The following is a 26393-nucleotide window of genomic DNA, read 5'->3' as shown; positions in this document are numbered from 1 at the left end:
GTTCTACACATAAAAATAATGAGCAGCTTTTTCAGAGCATTTACCGTGAGCCCTGCACGGTGCCGAGTATTTTATGTGCATTATCTCATTTAATGAGCATCTGACTGAGATCAGACACTTCAGGTCCCCAGGGAAGGATTTTGTCTCCATCCCTGGTCCACTCTGCCCCAACCCCTATCCCACCTTCCCCTTCCTGCCTGTAAAAGGAGCCCAGACAAAGGCCACACAGGACTGGGGACAGGATAGGGGGGAGGGCAAGACTTGGCCTTGTGTTAGCCAAGAGAGGAGATGAACAATCCAATGGCACAATGAGCAAAGAGTGGAAGAGACAGTTCACAGGATTAGAGACACCAAAGGTTGTACAGCATGTAAAAAGATGCTTAATCTCACTTATAGTAAAAGAAACACAAAACTAATGAGATACCATTTCTCATCCATCAGATTCATAAAATCTCCAAGTCTGACTGACCACTATTGGCAAGGCTATGGAAAAACTGCATGCTCATATTTTGCTAGTGGGAAAACAAAATAGTTTGACCACTTTAGAGAACAAGTGGCCACTATCTATGACAATTTCAAATGCATATTTCCATTGACCTATCAGTTCTACCTCTAGATACTTATCCTACAGAAATACTTACACGTGTGTGGAATGACAATGTGTGAGGTTGGCTCAAATTAATAAGGATTTGGAACAGCCCATTAGTCCAATAGAGGACAGGTTAAGTAAGTTATGGCCCATCCACACAATGGAGTACTATGTAGCTCTAAAAAAGAATGAGGATCACTTCATGTACTGATATGAAAAAATCTCCATGTTATATTATTAAGCAAAAAAGCAAACTACAGATCAGTGAGTATCATGTGCAACAATGTGTGTTAAAGGGTAAAAGAGGCCAAATGTAGTGGCCCATGCCTATATCATGGCACTTTGGGAGGCGAAGGCAGTAAGATCACTTGAGCCCGGGAGTTTGAGACCAGCAACACAGCAAGAACCCATCTCCACAAAAAAGAGAAAAATTAGCCAGGTGTGGTGATATGCACCTGTAGTCCAAGCTACATGGGAGGATGAGGTGGGAGGATCGCTTGACCCAGGAGTTTGGGGTTACAGTGACCTATGAACACACCACCTCACTCTAGTTTGAGCAACAGAGTGAGACCTTGTGTGTAAAAAATAATAATAATAATAAAAGAGTAAAAGATAAGAATCTATTATATTTGCTTGCATATGCATAATAAAACCAGAATGATATAAAAGAAACTGCAGTGGTTTCCTTTGAAAAGAAGAAATTGAGTGGATCAATTGTTGGATGGGATACAGAACAGAAGGGAGACTTATCATGATAGATTGATTGCTAGATGACAGACAGAATAAATGCATACAGTACATGGAATACAGGATATGGAATATACTGTATTCATTCCATACAGTGTATGGAATAAATGTATTACCTAATTCAAAAATTAGATAAACCCAATTTTAAAATGAAAGCAAAACAAAGGACTCTTTTAATGAGACATAGCTGAGAGGCCCTGTCAACCTTGTGCCCCAGCTCCCTGGAGCAAAAAGGCACAGGGCGTCCCCACGCACGCAATGCCCGTGTGGCCTGCGTCAGCCTCTGCCCCAGGGGTCTGAGGCCCCCTCCACGGCAAGTCCCTCCACCTGGCGCCCTCAGGGGCTCCCTGTGAGAGAGCCATGACCATGGGTGTGGGGGCTTGAACAGCTGACACCCCCAGGCCAGCACTGCCACTGAGCCTAGAGGTGCCCATCAGCCCACCCGCCCCGTCCCACCCTGCACACGCTCGCCAGGGCAGCACCATGCTTCCTCTTCCTCCTCCTCCTCTTAGCTCTTTATTTTCCCTTCACTTTTTTTCTTTCTCCTCCTTCATTTCCTGATGGAGTGTTATTCGTATAACATTTCCGGAGGACTATTTGACCAACTGTATCAAATACTTAAAACTAAGCCCTCTGACCTAGAACCCCCATTCTAGAAACTTCCCCGTGGAAAAGCCATCAGAGTGTGGACAAAGATTCCTGTATGCTGATGTCTGTCACAAGGTTGTTTATAAAAGAGGAAAATCAGAACTTTATAGATAGCCAAAAAAAGGTTAAATGTGATGGTCTGTTCATCTAATGGAATATTACACAGACATCAAAAAATTCACTTCAAAGACTATTTAATAACCTGAGAAAATATTAGACAAAGAAGCAGTTTACCAGACTGCCCATATACATTTGATTCTCATTATTCATGGCAGTTACGGTCTATAACCGTCACCATGAACAGTGGATTAGTAGATCCTGAGTCATTACCCCTTGAGGAAAATAGGGTTAGGTTCCTGCCAGCCTCTATCACAACATTTTTGACAACTGATCAATACATAACCTTGCTGTGTGTGTGTGTTTCTGTTGAAGGACACCTTATTTAATATATATTGTTGACTCATTAACATTGGACTCAAGGCCAACGGCAAAATGACTCATGTCTGAGCAAGCTCACCGAACACACGTACTTCCCCACAAGGCGCCTTATGGCTTTCTTGAACCTAAGAGCACCAGACAGCTCTTCAGCACCATGCCGGAGGCCATTTTAAACGGTGAAATCACCAACAAAATAATAACGGATAATGTGGCATCACGTAGACAAGAAAAGGACACATTTACACTATGAGAGCTGAAACAAGGAGGTAGAGTGTCCCCTTGTTGGACCTCAGCAACCAACGTGCACACTGAGCAACACAAAATTTTCAAAGTTCTACACGTGTCCACAAATGACCACAAAAATACCTTGAGTGTTGACTTGAGGATTACAAATAAATTTTAGTGAGTAGGCAAATTGGTGAATATAGAATCCATGAATATTGAAAATCAACTGTAATCTGAATCCAATTTTTTTACAGTGGGAGGCAGGAGAGGGGTGGGGAGGGGTAGCAAGAGCCAAAGAGGGAAAACGTACTAGAAGGAAATGCACACAACGTTAACTTAATGGTCCTGACCCCTGGAATGGTGTGGGGTACAGAATATGGTGCAGGGTTTTTTTGTTTTCCTTTTCTCTGATTTTCTTCAATTTTTTTTTTTACAATTAACGGGTTTAATTCATGCACTCAGAAAATTACAGTTGTTTTAAAACCTCCTGCCCTGCCCTACAAGTGCCTCCTCTTTCCTTTTCCAATACTATGAAGTGCATGGTCACATGTGCACGTCCACACGTGCACACACACACACAAGCAAGCGCATGCACAAACATGCCTATCCCCTTAGTAAGGTGGCCAAATGAGGTATGGTTCACATCTTGGATAGCAGTGCCACCAAGTGTTCACAAGAGGAAATACAAGGATGGCCAGGCTGAGGTGTGTGGACACAGAGGACAAAACCTCAGGGCTCTTCCCATTAGGATGTAATGAGAAAAAATGACACACACGCAGGCTAAGAGAGAGGGACAGGTAGTACGAACAGCAAAGAGTGCAGGGAGGCCACCAGGAGGTGGCTCAGGGCAGAGAGAAGGGAATGCAAAGGCCTAGGACCCCCAGAGGAGGCTGACCATATAAAGCTTTCAAGAGGGAGGGTTTAGGCTTCCCCCTTTGCTATAAGCTCATTCTTCAACTCCCTCCACCTTCTTCTAGAGAGAATGAGAGGTGCAGCATCTTGCTTGAGCCAGGCTGCTAAACCATTCTATCTAGTCCCTTAACTTGGCCACATCCCTCATTGCCGCTAGACATTCACATCTTCCCACAGAAATCCCCAGGGCCAGCCAAGGGCATCTCAGAACAGAAGACCTAGGAGATCAAAGGTGTGGCAAGAACCCAGGAGCAGCCAGGAGCCCCAGAGCTCAGAGACTTGGCGGCAAGGAAAGCAATGAATTTGAAGGCAAGCTGGTCTTGGTTCTAGCCACCATCAAAGCACCTTTCCATGCTGGGAATGAGGAATAAAAATCTCAGGACATGACTTCATGACTTTCCTGATCTGTCAAGGAGCAAAATTGATCCTAATCCTTGGAGCAAGTGTCTGACAAAACAGTCCAGCCACACCTTCCTGTTTCCTTTCTACTTCCAAGCACTCTGTACCAGCCCCCTGCCCCAGGTCAGGTACAGGGCATCAGACCTGGACCCCAAGACCAAAGCAAAACCTGAACTAGGGTAAGAATCTGCAATGAGCGTTTACACCTCAGTGTGAGTGAGTTTAAAATCTGCGTTACTTCCCCATATACATTTTCATTGAGATCCTGTGCTAGACTCTGAGGCGGGAAGCTCCCAGTGGCCAACTTCAGGAAAATTCATGCAATCGGACACAATAATGGCTGATTTTAACACATTGAATTAATAAGGGTTATTGAGGTTCATAGTAATACGCAAAGGGGCAGAAGGAACAAGGCTCTTCTTTACAGAAAAATGCCAGCTACTAAAGAGAGAAGTTGTGATAAAAATCACCACTTTGCAGCCCCAAGGACTTATCATTTGATAGATGATTAGACCTCTAGGTAAGAGGCTGCTGAGAAACAGGATATCTGCACAATGCCAAGATATCGCCCACAGATTACTTGCTAATTATGAAGCAGGAACATTGACTTTCACAAGGGAGAGGTCTGGAGACGCCACCTCAGCCAAGCGATCAGACGATCATCACCCTTGATAGGACAACCTGGCATCATTTCTTTCTGCCGTGATGCAATATGACATGCAGAACACGGCCCAGGATGAGCTCTGGCCAAAATACCTAATCTGAGCCTAACCAAGTCTCTAGACTGCCACGTCCAATTTACAGGAAACATGGGAGTCAGAGGAACAAGTTAAACACCAGAAACAAACAATCGAACACATCTGGAACCTGGACAGATGCCCTGGACTCTTCAAACGTTCAATGCCAGGAGGCGAGAAAAATGGGAAGGGGACTCTGTTGTGTGGTCCTGGGAAGAGATGTCAGTGGCTATGGGGGCAGCGGGAAGGGATGGGCTTTGGTGACATATTTTAAGTCCAGAGCTAGAGGTGGCATGTTTGGTGTGGAGAGATGAGAAAGGGAACGGTCAAGGCAGGCCCCCATTTCTGCCTTTGAGGGTGGTCCCTGGTTAAGACAGAGGCTCCTGGACATGGGGCAGAGAAAGCGACCCCTATAAATACTCAGAGGGTGGCAGGTGGAGATTTTAGAGACAATGGAGAGGTCTGGGGTTGGAAGGGGCTGGTCAGACTAAAAAAGAACCGGGAGTCCTCTGCAGAGAGGTGACGGCCAATACCTAGAAGCACCAGAGGAGAGCCAGAGGGTGGGGGGACACACAAACACTGGGGGTGCCAGCCTTGTATGGACAGAGCGGCTGGGATAGAAACTAACAGGGACTGGAGTGGCAGCTCAGCCTCTGGGCAGAGGGGAGGGCTGCAAGGAAGACGGGAACGTAAGAGCAATCCTTAGTGCACCCAACAGGGTGGTCTTTCTCTGCCTGACTCCTGCTACAACTTTTTTAAAACAATCATGATTTTATCACACATTTTTTTTAAAAAAGCTTCCATATCTTTATGCCTTCACATCAGGTTTCCATGCTATTGTTTCATTTTGCCCCAAATACTCCTCTACCTATACACAGTCCAACATCCTCTCTGGGTCCGTCATGCCTATGCGTCTGTCTGTCCACACTCGAGTGCAGGCAGCCCCAGAGAGCTGGGCCTGTGGGGGTCTCCACACACACACCCCAGGATCGGCCCCTCTGTGTGCGTGCGCCTCTAACGGGGGCATCTCTGCCCTGCTCTTGCCCAGCGCCATCCACGGGGGAGCCCAGAAGTCCCCCTCCCACATGAACCCCCCAACTCCCTTGCTCCTTACCATTTTCCCGGCAAAGCTGACCTCTACAAAGGGGTCCACCAAGTTCTTCTTGTTGCTGTCAAAGCCGAAGATCTGCTTCACGTTGTCCATCACAGCATCGTCCACTGGGGAGAAGGGCACGCCCGTCACTGCCTGCCTGCTGTCCCACCCCAAACCCTGGCTGCCTCCTTCCTGTCTCCAGGCAGTCCTCCTCCTACGGGGACTCAGCCCGGGGAATCTCAAGAGGGAGGACCGTCTCAAAGTAGCAGCTCCCGAGGATACTGGGAAGCTTCGTCACCACCCCAAGGCAGCTCCTTCTCGGTACCCTCTGCACTCAAAGCTTGCAGAGCAGATCTGCCAACTGACTGACTGCTTGAATGCTTAGAAATCTATACTGCTAACGGCTGCAAATAATCCAGAAAAGGACTGGAAAATGCTATAATAATATCCCGTTACTAGTGCCTGGTGACATTTTCTTTACAGCCATTAGCACAGTGATTTACCCAAAGTTAACCAATAAGTCAATTCTGGTTTTTAAAAAGATAAAATAAAAAGATTTTTTAATCTATGCTGCCCCAAGCCAATTATTTTACTGAATTAGCCAGATTATTTACACTAATAAATAGATGATAGATAGGTAGATCTGTGTATGTGTATATGCATGTATATGTACATGTATGTACATACAGCATATATTATGTTTATATGCACATGAATGAGCAGAGAGGGATTATATGTTAGCTAAAGTCTGCATGAATACAACAGGCAGCAATAATTAGCAGACATTTATGTTCTGTTTATCTACCTATTTTTGTTTTTATTTATATTTAAACAACATTGCAGAGAATTCAACACAAAGCTCTTTCACCTTAAGAAAAGCAAACGTTAGGATTTCCCCATGCCCCTTTGCAAGCTCATCGCCTCACTTTCTACATAATTACAATAAATGTGTTTAAGCCTGTGTTCTAATGCCCATTACTCATTTCAAGGCTTTCCCCATGATTTGGGTCCAAATAAGCTTGTACAGAAGGAACTCCCTTTATTTGCTGAGATCAGTAATCAAAGCAGAAACCCTCAAACAATTCGCTTCATGGAACACTTGTAACCAGGGACCCAAGTTGCAAACGCTCTCTCTGACCCTGCTGTGGACAGTGACTGGCTTGCTTACACTAATCTCCGCTCTAAAATAGCGGCTCCCGCTGGCCCACACAAGAACCACCAGGGGAGCCTTTAAACCCCACCCATTCATGAGCCCTACCCCTAGCCCAATCAATCAGAAATGCTGGAAGAGGACGCAGGCATGGGGGACTGTCTAAAGCTGCCCGGGTGATTCTAATGTTAGCCCAGGCTGACACCCACGGCTCTAGAATATTCAGTATAATTCCCTCAGCATTTACTACCCACCCACAGGCTGGGTCCAGTACCGGGCCAGCCACTGTGAGAAACCAGACAGCAGCCACACCAGCCTTCCTGGGAGGAAGTGGAGATGGCCACAAGTAGGGTAACCCACTGTCCCAGTTTGCTGGGGACTGAGGGGCTTCTGGAACATGGTACTTTGAGTGTGAAACTAAGACAGTCCCAGGAAAGCAAGGATGGTTGGTCACCCGGTGGACCAGCGTTCTTCATCCATGGAGACAATGGCCCCAGGTGTCCTTCATGCAAACCTTTCCAACCTTGAAGCAACTGCTCCCCAGCCCAGGTCTGCTGACTTGCAGGCCAGGGCCTCCTCACAGATGGAAGGAAAATCGGTGAGAGCCAGCCCTGAGAGCAGGACAGAGTCCAGATGGTGCCAACTCCCCAGTGAGAACCAAGAAAATGGGTCCACAGACTGAGTAAACACACAGACCAGGCACGGGGGATGCTGGATGCAGCCCAGGGGCAGCTGTTACTCTCAGGATTTCTTGAATCTCTGTAACTCCACCAGCATCTATTACTTTTCATTACATTTTATTGCTTTTGTTAAGCACCAAAAAAAACTCTTTGGAAACCTAGGGAGGATTTGAAGCATCCCGCAGGCAGAGGGGAGGGAGAGCTGCACCCGGCAGGGGCAGAAAGCCAGGCAAGAGGGTGCAGGGAGAGGGCAGGAGGCACCTCTGGGGAGAGGGAGGCTCTGGCAGGGGCTGAGAGGGCCCCTCCTTGCCCCGGGGAGCTGACCCTGGCCCCTCCAGCTGCCCCCACTGCAGCCTCCTGCAGGCCTCCACAGCAAGGGGTGGGGGTGGGGGTGCCAGGCTCACTCTGAGGCAAGTCCTCAGCCCGGAAGACCTTCAGGCAGAAGTGGGCTCCCCGCAGCGCCACGCCCGTGGGCCTGAGCAGGTTGCCTTCGATGTCCTCCTTGTCTTCAGAGGGGTCTTTTCTCTCCAGCTGCAAAGCAAGCCAAATGTGATTCCTTCGTGCACTCCTGAGCACAACGTTTTACCCTCCCTCTCTAAGAGCGCGAATGCTGCATTCCGAAGGAGGGCAGATCTCGCTCTGCCACCTACAGCTGTACGATCGGAGGCAAGCTCCTTAACCTGAGACTCGGCTTCCTCGAGGGTACAGTGAAGACGGTGACGCTGACTCCCAGCACTGTGGGATGACATGTAAACGCGTGCAGCACACGGCAGGCTTTCAACAAACCGGGTTTCCTTCCTGCTCTCCCCAGTTAAAAAATAATACAATAGGGACCGAGATCTAAGCTAGCCACTCCAGCTTCAACAACGTCCATTCATTCACTCAGCATACATTTACTGAGCACCTACTGTATGTAAGACCTGTACTAGGCAAGAGGAGAGATAAAAGAGATTATGTTTGCTGTATTGTCTCCGTCATCAAAAACCTGACTCTCAGTGATGGAGATAATCATATAAAACTAACCAGACCAACAAAGGGCTGGGTGGTGGCCCAAAGGAGAGACCAATATGTTTCCCTAGAGGACAAGGCAGGCTTCATGGAGGAAGTTGCATCTGAACTGGGTCTTGAGGAACAAGTTGGCGTTTCATAAGCAAAGAGAGCAGAGGCATTCCAGCAGGTGAAAGGCAGGAGAAGGACGGAAGAGCATTCTGGAAAGGGTCACATCATCGGTTGTGGCCACAGCATGGGGTCTGTGGAGGTACACAATGGGAGTGGGACTGGGAAATTAGACTGAGGCCAAATTGTCAAGGGCCTTGAACATCATGCTGAGGATTTGGGACTTTATCCTAAAGGCAGTGGAAAGTCACCGGATATTTTTGAGGAGGAGACACATGATTCTTCTTGGGTTTAAAGAAGATGACTTTGGTGGTAAGGTGGGGATAGTTGGAAAGGCATGAGATAAGAGGTAGTGCAGAGGACACTTAGGAAAATGTGGTAGAAACTGCTAGCTGTCCCCCAAATCCATTCTCTTCTGTTTCCTTTAGTTAAAGAACCTCCCATTTTTAGCTGGGTAGCACTAGGATGGACTTTATTCCTTGGGCTCCTTGGCCATGTGACTAAGTTCCAGTCAATGGGACTTGAGCACAAAGGTGCACAACTTCTGGATCATGCTGTTGAAGGAAGAGATGTGGCCTCCATTGCCCTTTTCTCCCAACCATGGGCTGGAATACAGATGTGATGATGGGAACTGGAGCAACCATGTTGAGCCATGAAATGCCACATGATGAAGGCTATGGAGCAAAGTCCAGGAGCCTAGGGCTCTGGTCACTGCAGAAGCAGTGTGCCAACTCTGGACCGTCCACCCGGGCATTTATGAGAGAGAGAAACAAATGTCTCCCTTAACTCCTGTTAAATTTGAGGTATCTTTGTTACATCAGCTGAATCTGGATCTTAATTTACACGAGACCCAGGTGAGAGATGATGGGAGCCTGACCTTGGACTCTGGTCTTGGGATGGGAAAGAGGAGAAGTGCATTGAGGTTTTCATGCCAACAAGACTGGCCAACGGCTTGCATGGGGACTGAGGGATGAAGAATGAAACTCTGACCCCTGGCTTGGAGGATGGATGACAATGCCATTTCCTAAGATGTCACTGAATACAGGATGGAAGCAGGTATGTGGAGTGGGCAGCCAATGAAGCTGGGTTTTCCCAGGGGAGCTTCAGGAGTTCACACCGCTCACCACCGTGCAGCTCTGCCTCTCTACGGGAAGCTGAGGTTGGAGCTTAGGAAAGACAGGGAAGTCTGGAAACAGCCCCAAGGAGAACGGGCTGTGGAGCTAACCACGCCCGAGTGAAAGAAGAGGCCGACAGCACCCAGGGCCCAGCTGAGTTGGGAAATAGAAACTCATGTTTGTCCAACCAGCACTTTCAGGTGACCAAGGAGCCAGTGTGTGGAGCACGGTAGGGGGGACAGGAGGTATGGCAGGAGCCCCCAGGGCTACTGAGCACAGAGAGAGAATCACAATCATGGATGGGGTCCAGGCTGAGGACCCAGGGGCAGGAGGGAATTGACGGGTGGGAAAACAGAGGGGGGTCAGGGATTGTACCTCAGTGGGAAGGACTATCGTTTGGCAAGGGTGGGGGGAAGCTCAGAGACTGGTTTAGAGAGGGCTACGTCCCAGGCTCGGGAAGAAGTAAGGCCAGATGTGATGGGTCATCAGTGAGGGACATAACAACCCAGAGCGGTGGCAGAGGTGCACAGCCTTCAGAGGAGGTGGCCTGCAGAAGTCGGGAAGGGCCACAGTGAGAAACCAAAAGACGGCTGCTGCTCCCCCATCCAGAGACCCCGACGGGAGGGCTGAGAAGCAGAAAATAGGGATTTCCCCTGAGTTGGTTTTAAGAGAAGTGGCTTCATCAGGGAAAAGCAAGGTTGCAGATAGTGGTAAGAGGAAGAAGGAGCATCCTGGAAAAAGATCACAGATTCAGCGACGCCACATAGAAGCAAGAAGGCGAAATGTCCGGAGAGATGGGCTGCGGAGGGACAGGGCTGGAGCTCACGGGATGAGACAGCAGGGACAGGGCCCTTGCGTGGGATGGTCCGCTGTGCTCTTTGGCTCCTGCACAGCGCTGGGTTCTCCCTCCCTAACCCTTTCCGCTGTGGCTTCCTGAGCGCTTGTCATCAGCCAACACGCCCACGCTTCACCCCTCCTGGAACCTGTCCTCCCCTGCAGGGTGCCATTCAGCTTTCCTTGGACAACTCCACCTCCTGCAGCCCTCTCCCCAGAAACCCAGTTCCCCTCCTGCTTCTCCCACTCCCTGGGACCATCCGGCAGGGAGGAGAGCCCCCCTTCCTCAATTCCACCATCACTCCACCGTCTTGCCCCTCTGGAAGCCACGCTGTGCACCTGGACCACCGTCCCTGGGGGCCCAGCAAGCCTAGAACACCTGCTCACCTTTCCTTGTTGACCTCAGCCCCCACTCCACAGTCTGCCCATTCGACTCCCAGCTCTCCCATAAAATATCCACACCGTGTCAACGCCCACACCGACAACCCATTCACCAGCACGGTTCCTTGTCCTCCAGCGCAGCTGACCTCCCTCCCCCTTAGCTGCCGTCTCAAACCTCCAGCCTCTCAGAACGAATGCTCCAGCAAACGCTTGATTCTCAAACCCCTTCTCTAAAGAGTCTTCCAACCCATCCACCTTCTCCAACACCCACCTCCACACACGCACACACACACACATACACACACGCAAGCACGCACGCACACACACATACACGCACACACAGCCAGCACACAGCAGGCGCTCAGCAAGTGTGCATTCCCTCACCCTTCCCTATTCCTCCTGCTCCTCGTCAGACCTCCCTCTCCTCCACACCCCCCCTTCGTGGCACCATCAGCCATGATCGGGGCACCCTGCTGCCTCAGCCCCCACCTTCACCACTCTGGCCCACCCACACCAACACCTCCCGGCCACCTGCCTCTCTCTGCGTCTCAGCCACCGAGTTTCATGAGTGGCCCCACAACAGTCACCAACTCAGAGTGGGCGCTCCTGTGTCTGCTCAGAAACCCTTTTATTTAAATATAGCCCTTCATTTCTCTTTCACAATAGTAATTCCAAGCCTTTTCTCCTCTTCTCAAACATACAAAGATGCCGGGCGTGGTGGCTCAACACCTGTAATCCTAGCACTCTGGGAGGCCAAGGCAGGCGGATTGCTCAAGGTCAGGAGTTCAAAACCAGCTTGAGCGAGACCCTGTCTCTACTAAAAATAGAAAGAAATTAATTGACCAACTAAAAATATATATACAAAAAATTAGCCAGGCATGGTGGCACATGCCTGTAGTCCCAGCTACTCAGGTGGCTGAGGCAGCAGGATTGCTTGAGCCCAGGAAATTGACGTTGCTGTGAGCTAGGCTGATGCCACGACACTCACTCTAGCCTGGACAACAAAGTGAGACTCTGTCCCAAAAAAAAAAAAAAAAAACCATACAAAGATGCTGATACCTCTCCAACCCTGAACAATTTTCTCGTTCTTACCACCTGTAGAGGATAATGGTATATCCTTAGGCAACCAAATTTAGGTTGCAACATAATATATATGTAGGATGATCTCACTTTTGCTAAAAGAAAAATACACATGTATACCCTTCTGGAAGGATATGCAATTAGATATTAACAATGGTTCTCTCTGAGTGGTAGAATTATGAATGATTCATTTTCTTTTATTTCAGCATATTACAGGAGTACAAATGTTTAGGTTACATATATTGCTTTTGCCCCACCCGAGTCGGAGCTTCAAGAGTGTCCATCCCTCAGACAGTGAGCACTGTACCCATTAGACCTAAATATACCCATCCCCTCCTCCCCACCCCACTGCTCAACACCCGATGAATGTTACTACTATATCTGCATTTTTTATTTATATTTTTCTACATGTTCTACATTTCTCATAATTATCATGTATTCTTTTAACTCAGAAAAAATAAAGTTTCTGCTTTTTGTCTGGTGTCTCCACCATGAAGTGCTGTGAGGGGAACCCAAGCAAACGTACTCACCGGAGCCTCGTCTCCGGGACCCAGCACACAGAGGCTCGCTTTCAGGTAGCCTCTGGCCCCGGCAGAGAAATCGTCAGGGTCTGAGAGCAGCAGCCACTTCCTGAGATAGGCGTGCCCTAAAGGAGACAGTACATCGGTGGTCCCAGAACTGGAAGGCCCTTGTCTGCAACCACTTCCAGGAGCCCAGGATGGATCACGTGGAGTGAGATAAAGGACTCACCCACCAGGACGTGGGGGCAGAACTCACATTCTAGAACCAAAAGGTACTATGAGTGTTCCCATGGGTCAGAGTCAGAAACACTAACAGAAACTCCTACAAGAGGCTGCCAAAGCCAAACTCGAGGCCATGTTCCTCCCCCTCAAGACGTGACCAGAGTGGAAACTGGGGTGAAGGGAAAGCCTGAACTTATCACCCAATGTCCTGTCCCTGTCTGTGGTGACTGGGTCTCCAACAAGCCTTGCTGGGGGCGTCCAGATTTACCATCCCTGAATGGACCGACTGAGACACAGTAGGGGGTGTCATCTTCCTGATGGCCCATTTTTCTTGGAGGATGAATACCTGTCTTCTCTTCCAAGAGAAAACCCCTCCTCTCATACCCCCAGGGAGGAACAGTGAGGGTCCCAAATGGGTGTCCCCAGTCAGCTTCCAGAACCAAAATGCAAGGATACAGCCATAGTGGGGAGCACTCACGAGGTTCTCTGTAGATGGTGCCCACGTCCATCTGCAATCACAGAGACGAAACACAAATCAAACCCTTGCCACTGAAGAGTTCAATAGAATGTCGTGCATTATACAATTCCATCTAAAATCATGTTTTTGAAGAACATAGGGAAACATTCGTCACTTAATACTACATGGAAAGGAAGCAGAATACATTTTGATCCCAGTTTGGTAAAGTATGCTTATGTACAGAAAAAATTGAGGAAAGAAAATACAACAAAATGGTGACTATGCTATCTCTGGGTGGTACATTGGATGGTTTTTGTTTTATTTTTTTATTCTTTTCCATCTTTTATAATTTTCTATTAAAAAATCATAGATTATCAGGGTGTTGATAGTGGGAAAGGCTGCAGAAGGCAGGGTGGGCAGGAAGTATCTGGGAGCTCTCTGCACATTCCACTCAATTTTTGCTGTGAACCTAAAACTGCCCTTAAAAAGTCTTTTATCATAGATTATTTTTATAATATAATGCATAATATTTTCATATAATTAGAAAAAATATATAATATTTTAATTTAACCCTTGAATTTTCAGAACAAGAATGTAAAGATTAGAAACTCAAAACACAGTTAAGATCTCATTTGTTACAGAATAACTTAGGCTCAAGCCATTCCTTTAAAAAAAAAAAGCTTCTCTAGGAAAATAGACTTAGTTGTTCATCTTCTGACTAATTCCCAGAGAAGGAGGACATTATTTATCTGGATGGCAGGGTTAAAATAAGCCTGTGTTCAAGGATGTGGGTACTTTGAGATGGGAGTCTGCCAACCTCCTCATTTGCCGGCAAATTAATAAATTTCTCATTCCTTCTCCTCAAAAATAAATAAATAAATATGCCTGTGCTCTTTCTTTCCTTTTGATAAATCCTTGAAGATTCTATTGATTAGATAATCAATAGAAATTTTATTGATTAGAAAATCAATAAAAATTACATTAAATCATATTAAAACCCCATTCTAGGCTCCACTGTGTAATGACAAGGACCTTTGCTTTATGCAATCTGTTAAATGCATCCTGGGAGCTGAATTGTGCAGTCAGGTCACTTCTAGACTGTCCAGGAGAAACGAGCAGGCTGAGGCAGGCCCCCCCACAATCGGCCTAGCCCCAGGGTCCACCTGAACCCTGCTCCCAGCCCAGAGCGCAGGTGAGGTCAAGGCAAAGAGCACCGGATTTAGAGGGCTGCCTAAGCCCACACGCCTTCCCAGGTTAGGGACAAATACAAATTAAAAATAAAATAATTCTGCCTGTTGGAAATAAGGGACGAGATTTCCCTCCCCTTATTTAGTCTGAACATTTACCTTAGAAAACTTGTAAATGTAAGTACTTTGTCTCTTTGAAAGGTATCTTTTTAGAAACTAAATAAGTATTTTGTCAGCCTTATGACAGGATGTCTTTCTCAGGGACCTCAGAGCCCTCTCTTTGAAATGTAAACAGCAAGGGAGACAGCACCCTGTCTCCCAGTTTCTCTGGAAGGTAGGAGCCTAACTTCAGTGTGCGCCTTGCTCCAAGTTGTAACAACACTACTTCCTGCAAGAAAGATAGGAGTTTGAGTTTTGCTTTTTCCTCTGGATAAAGTAAATGAGCAGACACAGGTGACCGGGTGGATCTAAGGTGAATCTAGGATGAACCATGTGTGAGCAACGGTGCTGCGACCAACGCCCCTTAGTGGTGGACTAGTTGCGTCTGGAGACCGTGCGCAGTGTGGAGGGGTGGCTGCCGGCGCCGTGGGGGGTGAGGCTGCTCTCTGTCTCTGCAGTCTCTTAGCGACTGCCCATGACGTGCGCCACACACTGCTGTGGTCCGTCTTCAGTGATAAAAGTGTTTTCTTTCTCTTCTACCTCTGCAGAGAGGCTTTCTGAGTTGGGAGGAGATTTTGTGGAGAGGATTTGGGGGTTTGTTTTGGAAACTATATTTTCCTGACACAGACCGGAGACGTACAGGGTCTCTGGAGTGCCAGCCCCTGCCCAGTTTCGGAGAGGTGAGAACTGCCTGCTTACAAACAGGTGAACAATTACCCGGAACTCCCCGAGGAGAGCGTCTGTCCTGAGGGAACGGGAGTCCACCACCTGCAGGGAAAGGGCGGTGAAAACTCACGTTTACAAGTGAAAGTGTGGCCCAGACGGGGGCAATCCCGTAGCCCTTCCCTCCCAAATAAAAACGGCCAATGCTGAACGCTCAGTTTCAGAGATTGTTCTAAGCAATGCTCAACCCTCACGAGACCCCCATGAGAAGGTACTATCATTATCCCCACTTTATAGACAAATAAACAGATTACAGGACTCACACAGAACCACGAAGCCCCCAAATGGCACAGGCAGGGCTAGAATCCACACAGGCTAGCTCCAGAGCCCACACTTGCAGCCACTAGACTGTACTGCCTTTCCGGGGTCAGGTGGACAGCTGAGACCCGGAGAAAGAAAATCTCGGCCAGAAGCAGGCACATGGGCAAACCAACTAAGATGAAAACTGAAAGGTGCACTGCAATAAGTGGCTTAAGGAGCCTGGGGGATGCTGAGCGGTGGGGTCTCCCCTGGCTGCTGCCTCCCAGCTGAGCTGCTGCAGGCACCACTGCGACCAGAGGAGCTTGAGCATAAGTTGCTCCATGTCGTCCTCGGGCCAGGCTTTAACACCTCTCTCTCACACACTCACATGCACACCGACAGGCATACACACACATGCACACTGATATGCACACATAAACACTTGCACAACATGCACACGTGCACATGTGCACACTGGCATGTATGTACAAACACACAGCCCACAGAGAACACTTTGATTGTGGAGACGTACCGTGATAAAGATGGGCTCATCGAACAGCTCGGCAGGAGAGTCAAACAAGTTGAAGAATAGCGTCTGTTGGTCCAGAGCACAAGGGAGACTCATCAGTGCCTGCCGGGCCACAGGCTGGGGGAGGGTGGGCCCCCAGGGTGGGCCCCCACCCACAAGCCTTCAGGCCTGGTAGTTTAGTCCCCACAGAAAATGTGGCTTGAGCTCATTTCTGGGGATCTGACAAGTTCCAGGGTATTCCACCCCTGACCTCACAGAGACTGTCATCTCAGGGAGGGGTGGTGGCCAGCCCTATAGGATGACAGGGATGTGGAGCAGCAGGAGCCCAAGGTGGGAACAGGAGCTAGAAGCCCTTCCCCAATCCCTGGGATAACCTACTCAGGACCTGGCACGTCTCGCCACCCAAAGTGAGCGCCATATGTAAAAACTCTTGACTGAATCTCGCCAGGTGCTCTGCTTTGAGCTCTCAGTTGGGAAGGGCCACCAAGGTTCTAGCCCTAATGCCCAGTGTCTCCCACCTCACTGAAGAGTGGGTTGTTTCCCTTCTGGATCCGCGTCCGCTTGGTGTGCCCAGCAGCGGTAACCTTGACCACAGGCTTGATGTTCACCCCTGGCAGCTGGCGCCCCTCGATCACCTGGACCCTGATCTGAAAGCCAAGAGGGGTGTGAGTGGGAGGAAAGGGGGAGAAAGGGGCCACCCACCATCTGCCCAAAGGCCAGAAATCTCAGGGACCATCTCACTGCTGGCTTCTTGGGAAGAATATTAAAAAGGGAATTAGAAAGAGCATTATATGAATAATCATATTTTCCTGCCAAGGTCCCTCACATCTACAAAATTCCATAGTTCCACAGAGGAGATGCCAGGCTTCCCCAAGTAAGCTACCTGCATTGGGCCCCAGGGGTGGGCAGATACGGTCCCCAGTTCATTTCATTCAGACATTGTCCCAAGCCGCACAGAGACCTCACTGATACTGACATTTTTAAGTGGCTTGAACAATTCTTTCAGAGGTTGAACTTTCAAAGTGAAGTGACCCCCCCAAAATATAGTCTTTATATTTATTCATTTATTTATTTTAGAGATGAGGTCTGAGCCTGCTGCCCAGGCTGGAGTGCAGTGGCTTGATCATAGCTCACTGCAGCCTTGAACTCCTGGGCCCAAGGGATCCTCCTGCTTCAGCCTCCCAAAGTGCTGGGATTACAGGCATGAGCTACTGCACCTAGCTTATTTGTAAGATGCAATATTTTCTTACATTCTAATAAATAAATTAAGAATTTTTGCCATTGACCTTTAAGTAAATGAAGATTTCAAGAATATCTAAGCTTCCAAATATTAGGCAAAATATTTTAAAATGTGAAATTTAAAAATATTAAAACAATTTTCATGGAAAAAATAAGATGTTTACCACTTCTAATTTAGAATCACTGTTATTTATTGACCAACTCTTTTAAAAAATAAGATACTATAGAAAGACATATTATTATTAACAATGGGATGGTGGATGAGTGATTTTTATTCTCTTCACTTTGCTGTATTTCCAAACATTATACAATAGCCACATATTACTTTTGTAAAGAGAAATAAGGCAAGAAGAACATGTCTTGGGAATAATAGTATGGGAGCTAGAATTTTGTCTCTTGGAGAAAACACAGTGGTTATAGCTAGGACTTTTCCTTAAATTACCACGATTTCAAACTGAAATATATTTTTACAATTGATTTGTTGCACCTAATAGAGATTTAAGTTTCCTGTTTTTAACTTGAAAAGTAGTTCTAAAGAGTTAAATATCACTAAGTGTGAATACGCCAAAATGGAAAACTCTTTTGAAAAGATAAAGTGAAGGCAAATAAAATGAGATGAATTTTTGGATAAAAATGTGTCAAAGGGTTAATATTAATAGTTGTCATTCTGCAAAGACCTTGAACATTCAAATCTCACATTACTTTTTTAAAAAATCCATGGCTGTAAGTAGGGGGGTAGACACAGGAAGAAGCAGGTGGTAGATGGAGTTCCTGGATCTAAGGATCTTATTAAGGTGCAGGTTCTGGCTTGGTGCAGTGGCTCACACCTGTAATCCTAGCACTCTGGGAGGCCCAGGCGGGAGAATCGCTTGAGCTCAAGAGTTCAAGAACAACCTGAACAAGAGCAAGACCCCATTTCTACCAAAAACAGAAAGAAATTAGACAGGCAACTGAAAATAGAAAAAATTAGCCAGGTGTGGTGGCAAGCACCTGTAGCCCCAGTTACAGGGGAGGCTAAAGCAGGAGGATGGATTGAGCCCAGGAGTTTGAGGTTGCTGTGAGCTAGGCTGACGCCACAGCACTCTAAGCCCGGGCAATGAAGTGGAACTATGTCTCAAAAAAAATAAATACATAAATAAGATGCAGACTCTGAGTTAGCAGGTCTGGGATGGGGCCTGGAGCTTCTGCATGTCTAATGAGCACTCAGGTGCTACTGATGTTGCTGGACACAGCCCACACTTTGAATAGCAAGGAACTTGCTAGTTAGATAAACTGTGGTTAAGAAACAGGTAAAAAATGAGATGCATGTAAAGAGATGCAAATATATGCTGAATCTCTGCAGTGCCTTTTTTTTTTTTTTTTTTTTTAAAGCACAAAACCATGGGTCTGGGCAGAGGCTTGCTCTGAGGACCTAAGATGTGAACTCCCTATTCAGTATCTGCCAAGGGCCTGGGAAACCACAGGTCCCCTCCTAGGAGCTCCCTTAAGATCCCATGTACATCTTCCCCTGAGGCTGGGCAGACCCGGCAGGCGCCCAACCCCAGCAGCTGCTGCTGGGCTAAAGGAGGAAAGGAGGAGCCCGGGGTCAGAGAGCCCATCAGCACCTGGAAGTCCTGCGGTTTGTCCGACAGCAGCTTTCTGGATGTGGGCACGCTTCTCTTTCTTTTGCTACCAGGGTGGTAGGGGGGAGGATGAGAAGGTGGTTTCCTCGGGGTGGTGGGAGCCCCAGGGCCTGGGGCACCACTCTGATCCAGGAAGGGCTCTGCCTCGTCTCCAGTGAGCCCCTGGTCCTCGGTGTCTTCCTCTCCTCCTGTGTCTGGGAGGGGAGGGTCCTAATGAGGGCTGGGTCCCTTGGGCCCTGCCCTTGGGACCCAGCCCAGGAGTGGAGGATCCAAAGGACATGGGCACTAGGACCCACCACCCCTCCCCTGGCCCTCTCTCCCATCAGTGAGCCAGGATGGATGAGGTAGAAAGGAGAGGAGCTTCCGACAGCTGAAACGTGAGGGCAGTCAGTCCAGTTAGTCCACAGGAAGAAAACAGAATGGCCCTAGCTCTCCCGCCCCCAAGTCCAGGATGAGCCCTCTGGCCACCTCGCCCCACTCCAGGGAGCTGACTGTGGCAGCTAGTGAGACGGTTACAGGCGAGAGGATCTGGGATCAGGACAGCCCTGGCCCGTGTCTCACCCGTGGGGGCCGGCCACTTCTTTCCAGAATATCTTGTGTCCACGGTGCTGTCACTGAGCAAGGACCAAGTCTCGGCCCGGCTCTGTCCCCCACCTGGCTCATGGGCAGGACACAGCCCAGGAGGGGCAGGATGGAGCTGGGGTGAGGGACAGCAACCTACTGCACCCCCAACCCCAACCCTGCTTTCCCGGCCCACCCCAGCCCAGCACAAAGCTCAGCAGTAGCTGCCGTGTCTGTGGGGCACAGTCCCTTCTCACCCCTTCCGGCAGGAGCCTCCCCTGACTGGCCTGAACCTGTCTGTCAGACCCATCTCAACGCGGTCCCACAGCATTCAGGCCTTCTACCCTCCCCACCCTCCGTCACCGGGAACACTCCTTCCTGCCCTGAGCCCACCCAGCCGTAATCCAGCTCGGACTTCCCAGGTGTCCCCAGTCCAGATTGATCTCCCAACTCCAAGCTCAGACAGTGCTGAGCCCCAGCAAGATGGCCTGCTCTGCCTCCCTCACCACTGAGGCCCCCCGGAGCTGGGCTCCAGGACAGGCACAGGGCACACCCGCGACAGGGGCTGCTCAGCTTTTAATGCTGTGTTTGTTTCACTAAGAGAGAAAGGCTAGAATCTTTCCCACAGGCAGTGGCCCAGCTGTGCAGCCTCCTCCCCACCCCAGCAGGCTGAACCACATGGAGGCTGTGCTGGCTCCCAAGCACAGGCCCCCACTGGCCGGCCAGCGTCCCTGGGCTGGTCCCCACCCTGCATGCCCAGCAGAGGCAAGTGAAGAGGGCTGAAGCAGGCGCAGGACATAGCTAATTCAGTCTGCTCCTTTCACAAATGATAATCTCTAGGCACAGAGAGGGGGAGTAACCAGCCCAAAGTCACAAAGCTACTCCATGTGAAAGGCAAGTCAGGAACTCAGGTCCCTTAAGTTCAGCCCAGGGCTCTTTCAAAGGAAAACTAGTGCTTTTGTCACATGCCATGACTGAAGGCCTGCTGGGTGCCAGAGCAGGGAAGCATCCAGTTCTGGGGAGTTTTGAGGCTTCAGGTATCACCTGGGACAGACCCCATCCCAGCACACCCATCTCAGAGCTGCACAGTACAGAGCACCTGGCCCAGGCACAGCCCCTTCCCCAGGGAGCTGGGGCTGGGAGGGAGTCCTCCTCTACTCCCAGCAGCACCCTCTTTCTGCAAGGCCAAAGGCAGCTCCCCGTTTCTCCAGGCCAGGGCAGCCCCCAACCTGGGGCAGGCAGAAAAAGGCTGGGAAGCCCTGTTGCAGCCCCCCATCCCCGGTTCAGAGCCACTGCCGGCCTTCTTGCTGGGGCCTGGCCAGGCCAAGGGTGGGCTCCTCACCAGCCACCATGTCCATGTCAGGCAGAGTCGGGGAGGGTTCCAGAGGAGTGGAGGGCGGGAACAGAGGCACAGCTCCAGGGAGTGGCGTGTAAGACACCTGCAGGACCAGGGAGGCCTGGAAAAGATGGGGAGGGGGGCAGCAGGTTAGCATGTTAGCCTCGGACCACTGCCCTCCAGCATCTTACCTGTTTCTTGCATCTCTCCATCAAGAACTATGGCTCTGACAAGGGTGAGGTTTGCAGGAGGCTGTGGCAAAGCCACCCCCAGGGAACCATCAGCATAGTCAGGTGGTTAAGGGCAAAATTTGGGATCAAGTTCCACCACTCAGGAGCTGTGTGACCTTGGGCAAGATCTGTAACCTTTCTATCCCTCAGTTTCCTCATCTGTAAAATGGGATAGTAATAGCAATAGCACCTTCCTCATAGGGTCAAATGAGGATTACATTCATTGATAGAGCATGTAGTGAGCTTCCATAAATGAATCTGAGATCCAACCTCTCCTGCAGGATTTTTCAACTCTCAGCCTAGGCCTGTCTTCAGGAAAATGTCCCCTTGGCCACTCTGCTCAGCCAAGGACACACACCCTACTTCTCCAGAGACAACTCAGCTTTGCTTTGCTCTGCTCAGGTGACAGCTAGGAGGGTTTGGGGGTGCTGCTCATTCTTCTGACCCCTCTTCCCTCCTAGAAGCACCCCTGTCCCCCACCATATCCCCAGCTGCTCTGGCTTTGACCAGCCCAGAGAAGAATGACTGGTCACAGCACTCACATGGACAAGGGAAGGCTGCTCGTGCCCCCCACACCCTCTACCAAGACCCACATTAGTCAAAGAAGCACCTGAAATGAAGAAAAAGGCACAAAATAAGCAGACTATCCAGCCTTGCTGAGCCCTTCCCTAGTACTACAGGTACAGCAAGCCTCTGGGGCAGCTGTTGTTTTTAATCAAAGTAATAAATACTCTATTTAAGAAAGTCTGGAAAACACAAACCTTAAAGAAGAAAAACAATGCAAAATAAAGCAAATGGTTCATAATTACCTGACTCCACATTTTTATATAATTCTCTCCAATCTTTTTAAACAAATAGTATATGGCTCCGCTGTATACAAAATGCTTTTCTTTTACTTAATGTTAGGCAATAAGAATTTCCCCAAGTTTTGACAAATCTTTTAGAAACATAATTTTTAATGTTGCATAATCTCCCTCTGAGTAGCTCTAGCATAGGTCACCACACAACTCTACTGAGTAACATCAGGGATATCCAGAGATTCCTGGAGCAGATTCCTGTCCTGAAACTGAAGGGGCTAAAGGTCTCAGGCTTAAACACTCTGTATTGGGGCCTAAGAAGGGGAAGCCAAGTTACAGGAAGACTCAGAATACTGAGGAAAGAGGCCAGAGCCAGCTCAGCATCCCAGGAGACCCGGAGGAGGCCTGCAAAGGCAACTGAGAACCCTTTAAGTTCCAGATCCAAGACATGGACATAACCAACCCTGCAGGTTCATAAACCAACACTAGGTGTCGCCACCTGAGCAGCCAGAGCCTGCACCCTCAGCTCCTATACCTCTTGGAAGGAAAAAGTGTCTTCTTGGTCCCGCCCAGATGCCACACCCAGTTCCTGGAGATGCCAATTCAATAGGGGTGGCCCTGAGCATCTGTATTTTTAGCAACCATCTTGTAGCTGTCCTCTGCTCATCAAAAGGCAAGTTGGGCTCACTGGAGAAATACCTAATTCCAAGGCTAGGGCACAGAAGGTACAAGATAAACCTGGACTCTTTTTGTGCCAGAAAGCAAGGAAATGCTCAATGAATGATAAAAACATGTCAAAAGAACATAAAGACCAACTTTCAGGGGCTCCCACTGGGCAAATCTGGGACCATTTAAACATGAAAATAAATAATGATAGTAAAAGATTAAACCATTGAATAGAATCAAATACATGAATCCATACTGAAATAAATAAATAGGAGAGGGGAAAGCTTTTCCTTACAGTGGAATGCCACTGATGTATGCAGAACAAAATAATTGATTTAGAATATTGCTATTTGGCAACCATCAAAACAATAATTAATTCAATCAAGAAACAACAATGGATGTTAAAACTTATGAGTAAATGTTGGATGAGGAACAAGATATTACAGGGTCACAAATCGCACAAATTCCTACTCATTAGAAGGGGGAGTAGATGATCAATTAGTGGAGAAACCCAGCAAATGCTAGTTTAATCAAATGATCAAGGTTCACAGCTCAGTCATGAAACAAATCAAAATCATACCGCCCGACAGAGTACAGTGAGAGCCACACAACACCACTGTGTTTCATTCATGCCAAAGATGCACAACCCAAATCTAATCACGAGGAGACGTCAAACCAACCCAAATTGAGGGACAGTCTAAAAAACAACTGGCCTGTGTTTACAAAAGTGGCAGACTCCAAGGCTGTAAAAGTCAAAGACAGACAGGAATTATTCCAGATGGAAGGGCACTAAAGAGACAAAACAACTAAACACAACACATGATCCTTAATTGGATCCTTCTGCTACAAAGGGCACTGTTGAAAAAATTGATGAACCTTGAATGGGCATCTATGGATTAGCGGAAAGTCTGTATCAATGTTAGTTTCCTCCCTTTGAAGGTCGTGCTGTGGTTCTATAAGAGAAAGTCCTTAACCAGAGAGATGCACACCAAAGCTCAGGATGATGGGCCAGGAGGTTGGCACCTTCGTCTCAAATGGTTTAGGACAAAATGCTCTTTCGACTATATTTGGCAACTTTTCTCTCAATCTGAAGTTATTTCAAAATAAAAGGTTAAAGAAATCTGAGAAAGCTGCTTCTGCTATAACCATGGGAATCTCATTCCACAGAGACAAAGAAAGCCCCTTACCCACTCACGCCAATTCCCACCCTACGGGAGCAGTATGAGGTCAGGAGCAGCTACATAACTCGCATGCCCAGTGCAAAATAAGACTTTGGAGCCCCTTATTAAAAATTATTAAGAATTTCAAGATGGCAGCAGTAGAGAATTCAACCAAGCACAGGTCCTTCTGAGCATGCCAGAGGAGACAAGAAATAATAAACAAAAGAAATATGTAAATTATAGAGTATATTAGAAAGAAAAGGAAAAGGAAAAAAAGAGCAAGAAGGATCAGGGGAAGAAGAGAGGTTGCCAGTTGCAGTGTTAAATCAAGTGGTCCGAGTGGACCCCAGTGAAGTAGGGAGAGTGAAGCAATAACTGGAAGGAGCCACACCTCAACTGCCCTTGAGACCCTGACCCTGGGACCAGATCTCCTTGAAAAGCACCTTTTCGTATTTCTAGGGGCTCACCCGGCCTATCCACTCCATCCACACTGCACCGGGGCTTCTGTACACCATCTCCGAGCGGCGGTGGAGCCGCCAGAGTATAACTGCTTTGCGCCATGGCCTGGTGCCGGCACCTCGGCATGAGGGCTCCAGAGCAGCCCTCTGCAAGAAGCAGGAAGGAACAGCTGCCCTGGAATCCGAAGAGCCTCTCCTGGGGCTCCCCGAGCTTCTGGTGCTCCTGCACTGACAGCCTCACACCACCCTGCTGAAGAACTGACAGCATCCCCATGGCTCCGGGCACTTGAATGAGACTCCTGCACAGAGCCAGCCCACAGGAGCCTCAGGGACATCTCTGCAACTTGGGAGGCTCTAGAGTCCAGGATCTAGAAGTGATCTCACCACCAGGGGGAGGGTTCTGGGGACCGTGCTTCAGGAACAGGCAGTTAATACCAAAGGCCTTCAGCCCTACTGAGGATCTAAAGGGAAAGGGGCCATGTCTGTGGGCCCCACCCAGAGTCAGGGCCTCCACCCTGAGTTATAACTCAGCCCTGTTCCCTTCTCCAGACAACCAGAGCTGAAATTTGCTTCCTATGGGACGTGTGTGAGCCCTGTGCTCTCTCAGACCGCATGACCTTGGCCTTGCACCCCCAGTGAGACCATCTTCAAGGCCCTCCACATGAAGGTACCCCACCTGACAGCCCAGTTACTCAGATCTCCACCCCAGCACACGGCGGTGCTATCCTACTGCAAAGCCGTTATCAATCACATGTCCACTAAAAGACACTGCCCTGGAGCAGCGTAACCTCAGTCACCCAGGTGTGGCATCTTGGATCCCTCAGTCAATGATATCAGCAGAACTCTGGAGGCTCTTGTCTTCCCCTAGGCTTAGAGGGCTCCAGAAACCGAAGGCAAAGGCAGGGAATGACCTTGTCAGATGCCCTCAGGCCCTGGCCCTCCTACAGGTCATGCAATCAGGCCCTGGGACCTTCACAATATACTACTGTGCCCAGACATTGCTGGCCACCAGCTTCCCACCTCCCCCCAACACACACATCATGAGCAGACAGGCAGGGCCAAGTACGGGCCTGGCTCTCACTCACCTTCCCTCAGACAACCTCCAGAAGTGGGGGAAGGTAAGATGCAGCCCTAGGCTGACACAGGGTTGGTTGGCAGGGTCTCCAAACCTCTGAGGGAAGCTCGGGGGCTCACTGGGCACTGTGCCTGCCTACCTTGGCTCCCTGCTCCAACACATAGTGTCCCCCAGCTCCCGTGACCTGCCACATGGCTGGTGCTCTTACACCCAGCGAGTGTGAGACTGAGGAACTGAGCTATCAGCTGGGGGGGCTTTGATGAGGGTGGCCTTGAAGAGGACTCTACTGGGGGCTCTAGGCCAAGATCGTGTGGTCTGGGAGAGCACAGGGCTCACGTGGATCCCATAGGAAGAAAATCTCAGCTTTCGGTGCAACCTTACTCTAAGGCTCAAGTGACTCCAACATAGTTTTTCATCATGTATCCAAACATTCATGAGTGAGTTGCTCTTCAAATGCACTTGCGAGTATGTTATTTCTTTCCCACCTGTTTCCAGCACCCACACTGGTCTGGAGCTTCCTCCAGGACAGGGCCATGTTTTCCCCACCAGACTAGAGGCTGTCTGGGGGTAGATCTGGCACCTTCCCACAGCACACAGCCCAGCGTGCCATATCTGAAGGGACTTGGGTGAGAACACTGAGCAAGGAGCCAACGGAGTCCACGGCCAGCCTGCAGCAGGGCCCCCAGCCTGTCCCAGTCCCTCCCACTCCTCTCAGTCCTTCCAGGATCCCACGGGCCCTGTCTTCACTCTCACCGCTCCACCAGCAGGTTCCTTTAGCCCTTAAAGGCAATCGAGCTACCACCAAATGGGGGTGGCTGGCATGCTCTGCTCAATGGGCCCAGCCTGGAAATTGGGCCTCAGGGAGCGGCCAGTGAGAATCAGCTTCTCGTGACTCTCTGTCCCTCTGACCATCCCCATTCTTGGGGCATGTAATGCAATGCAGACAGCCCAGGTCCCAGGCAGAAAGCCCCAGCCCAGAGGATCTTATGAGCAGCCTGGGGCTGCACTGTGACTTAGTGCTGCCACAGGGACTAGAATCGGGTTCTGGGCACCCTGCACAAATGCAG

General features: G+C 49.1%; 1 protein-coding gene across 21 annotated transcripts in view; it reads right to left on the bottom strand.

Annotated features, from left to right (window-relative positions):
- The window catches only part of DYSF (dysferlin), a 207992-nt gene that overhangs the window by 138089 nt on the left and 43510 nt on the right, over positions 1-26393 (bottom strand). For 11 of the 21 annotated variants that reach the window (XM_012750073.3, XM_012750078.3, XM_012750083.3 and 8 more), the window contains exons 5-14: positions 20947-21061; positions 19605-19697; positions 19026-19237; positions 16701-16829; positions 16186-16248; positions 15408-15458; positions 13366-13396; positions 12675-12790; positions 8023-8149; positions 5810-5913 (exon numbers count right to left, since the gene is read on the bottom strand). In XM_012750073.3, the coding sequence (XP_012605527.2) occupies positions 5810-5913; positions 8023-8149; positions 12675-12790; positions 13366-13396; positions 15408-15458; positions 16186-16248; positions 16701-16829; positions 19026-19237; positions 19605-19697; positions 20947-21061 (1041 nt within the window). The remainder of the gene's footprint in view (positions 1-5809; positions 5914-8022; positions 8150-12674; positions 12791-13365; positions 13397-15407; positions 15459-16185; positions 16249-16700; positions 16830-19025; positions 19238-19604; positions 19698-20946; positions 21062-26393) is intronic. The other 10 variants (XM_012750081.3, XM_012750085.3, XM_012750089.3 and 7 more) reach the window with 1 other exon arrangement.

Source organism: Microcebus murinus, chromosome 3, assembly GCF_040939455.1.
Source record: "Microcebus murinus isolate Inina chromosome 3, M.murinus_Inina_mat1.0, whole genome shotgun sequence".
Taxonomy (NCBI): Eukaryota; Metazoa; Chordata; class Mammalia; order Primates; family Cheirogaleidae; genus Microcebus; species Microcebus murinus.
The sequence above is the reverse complement of the archived record's forward strand: the minus strand, read 5'-3'. Positions and strand labels throughout refer to the sequence as shown.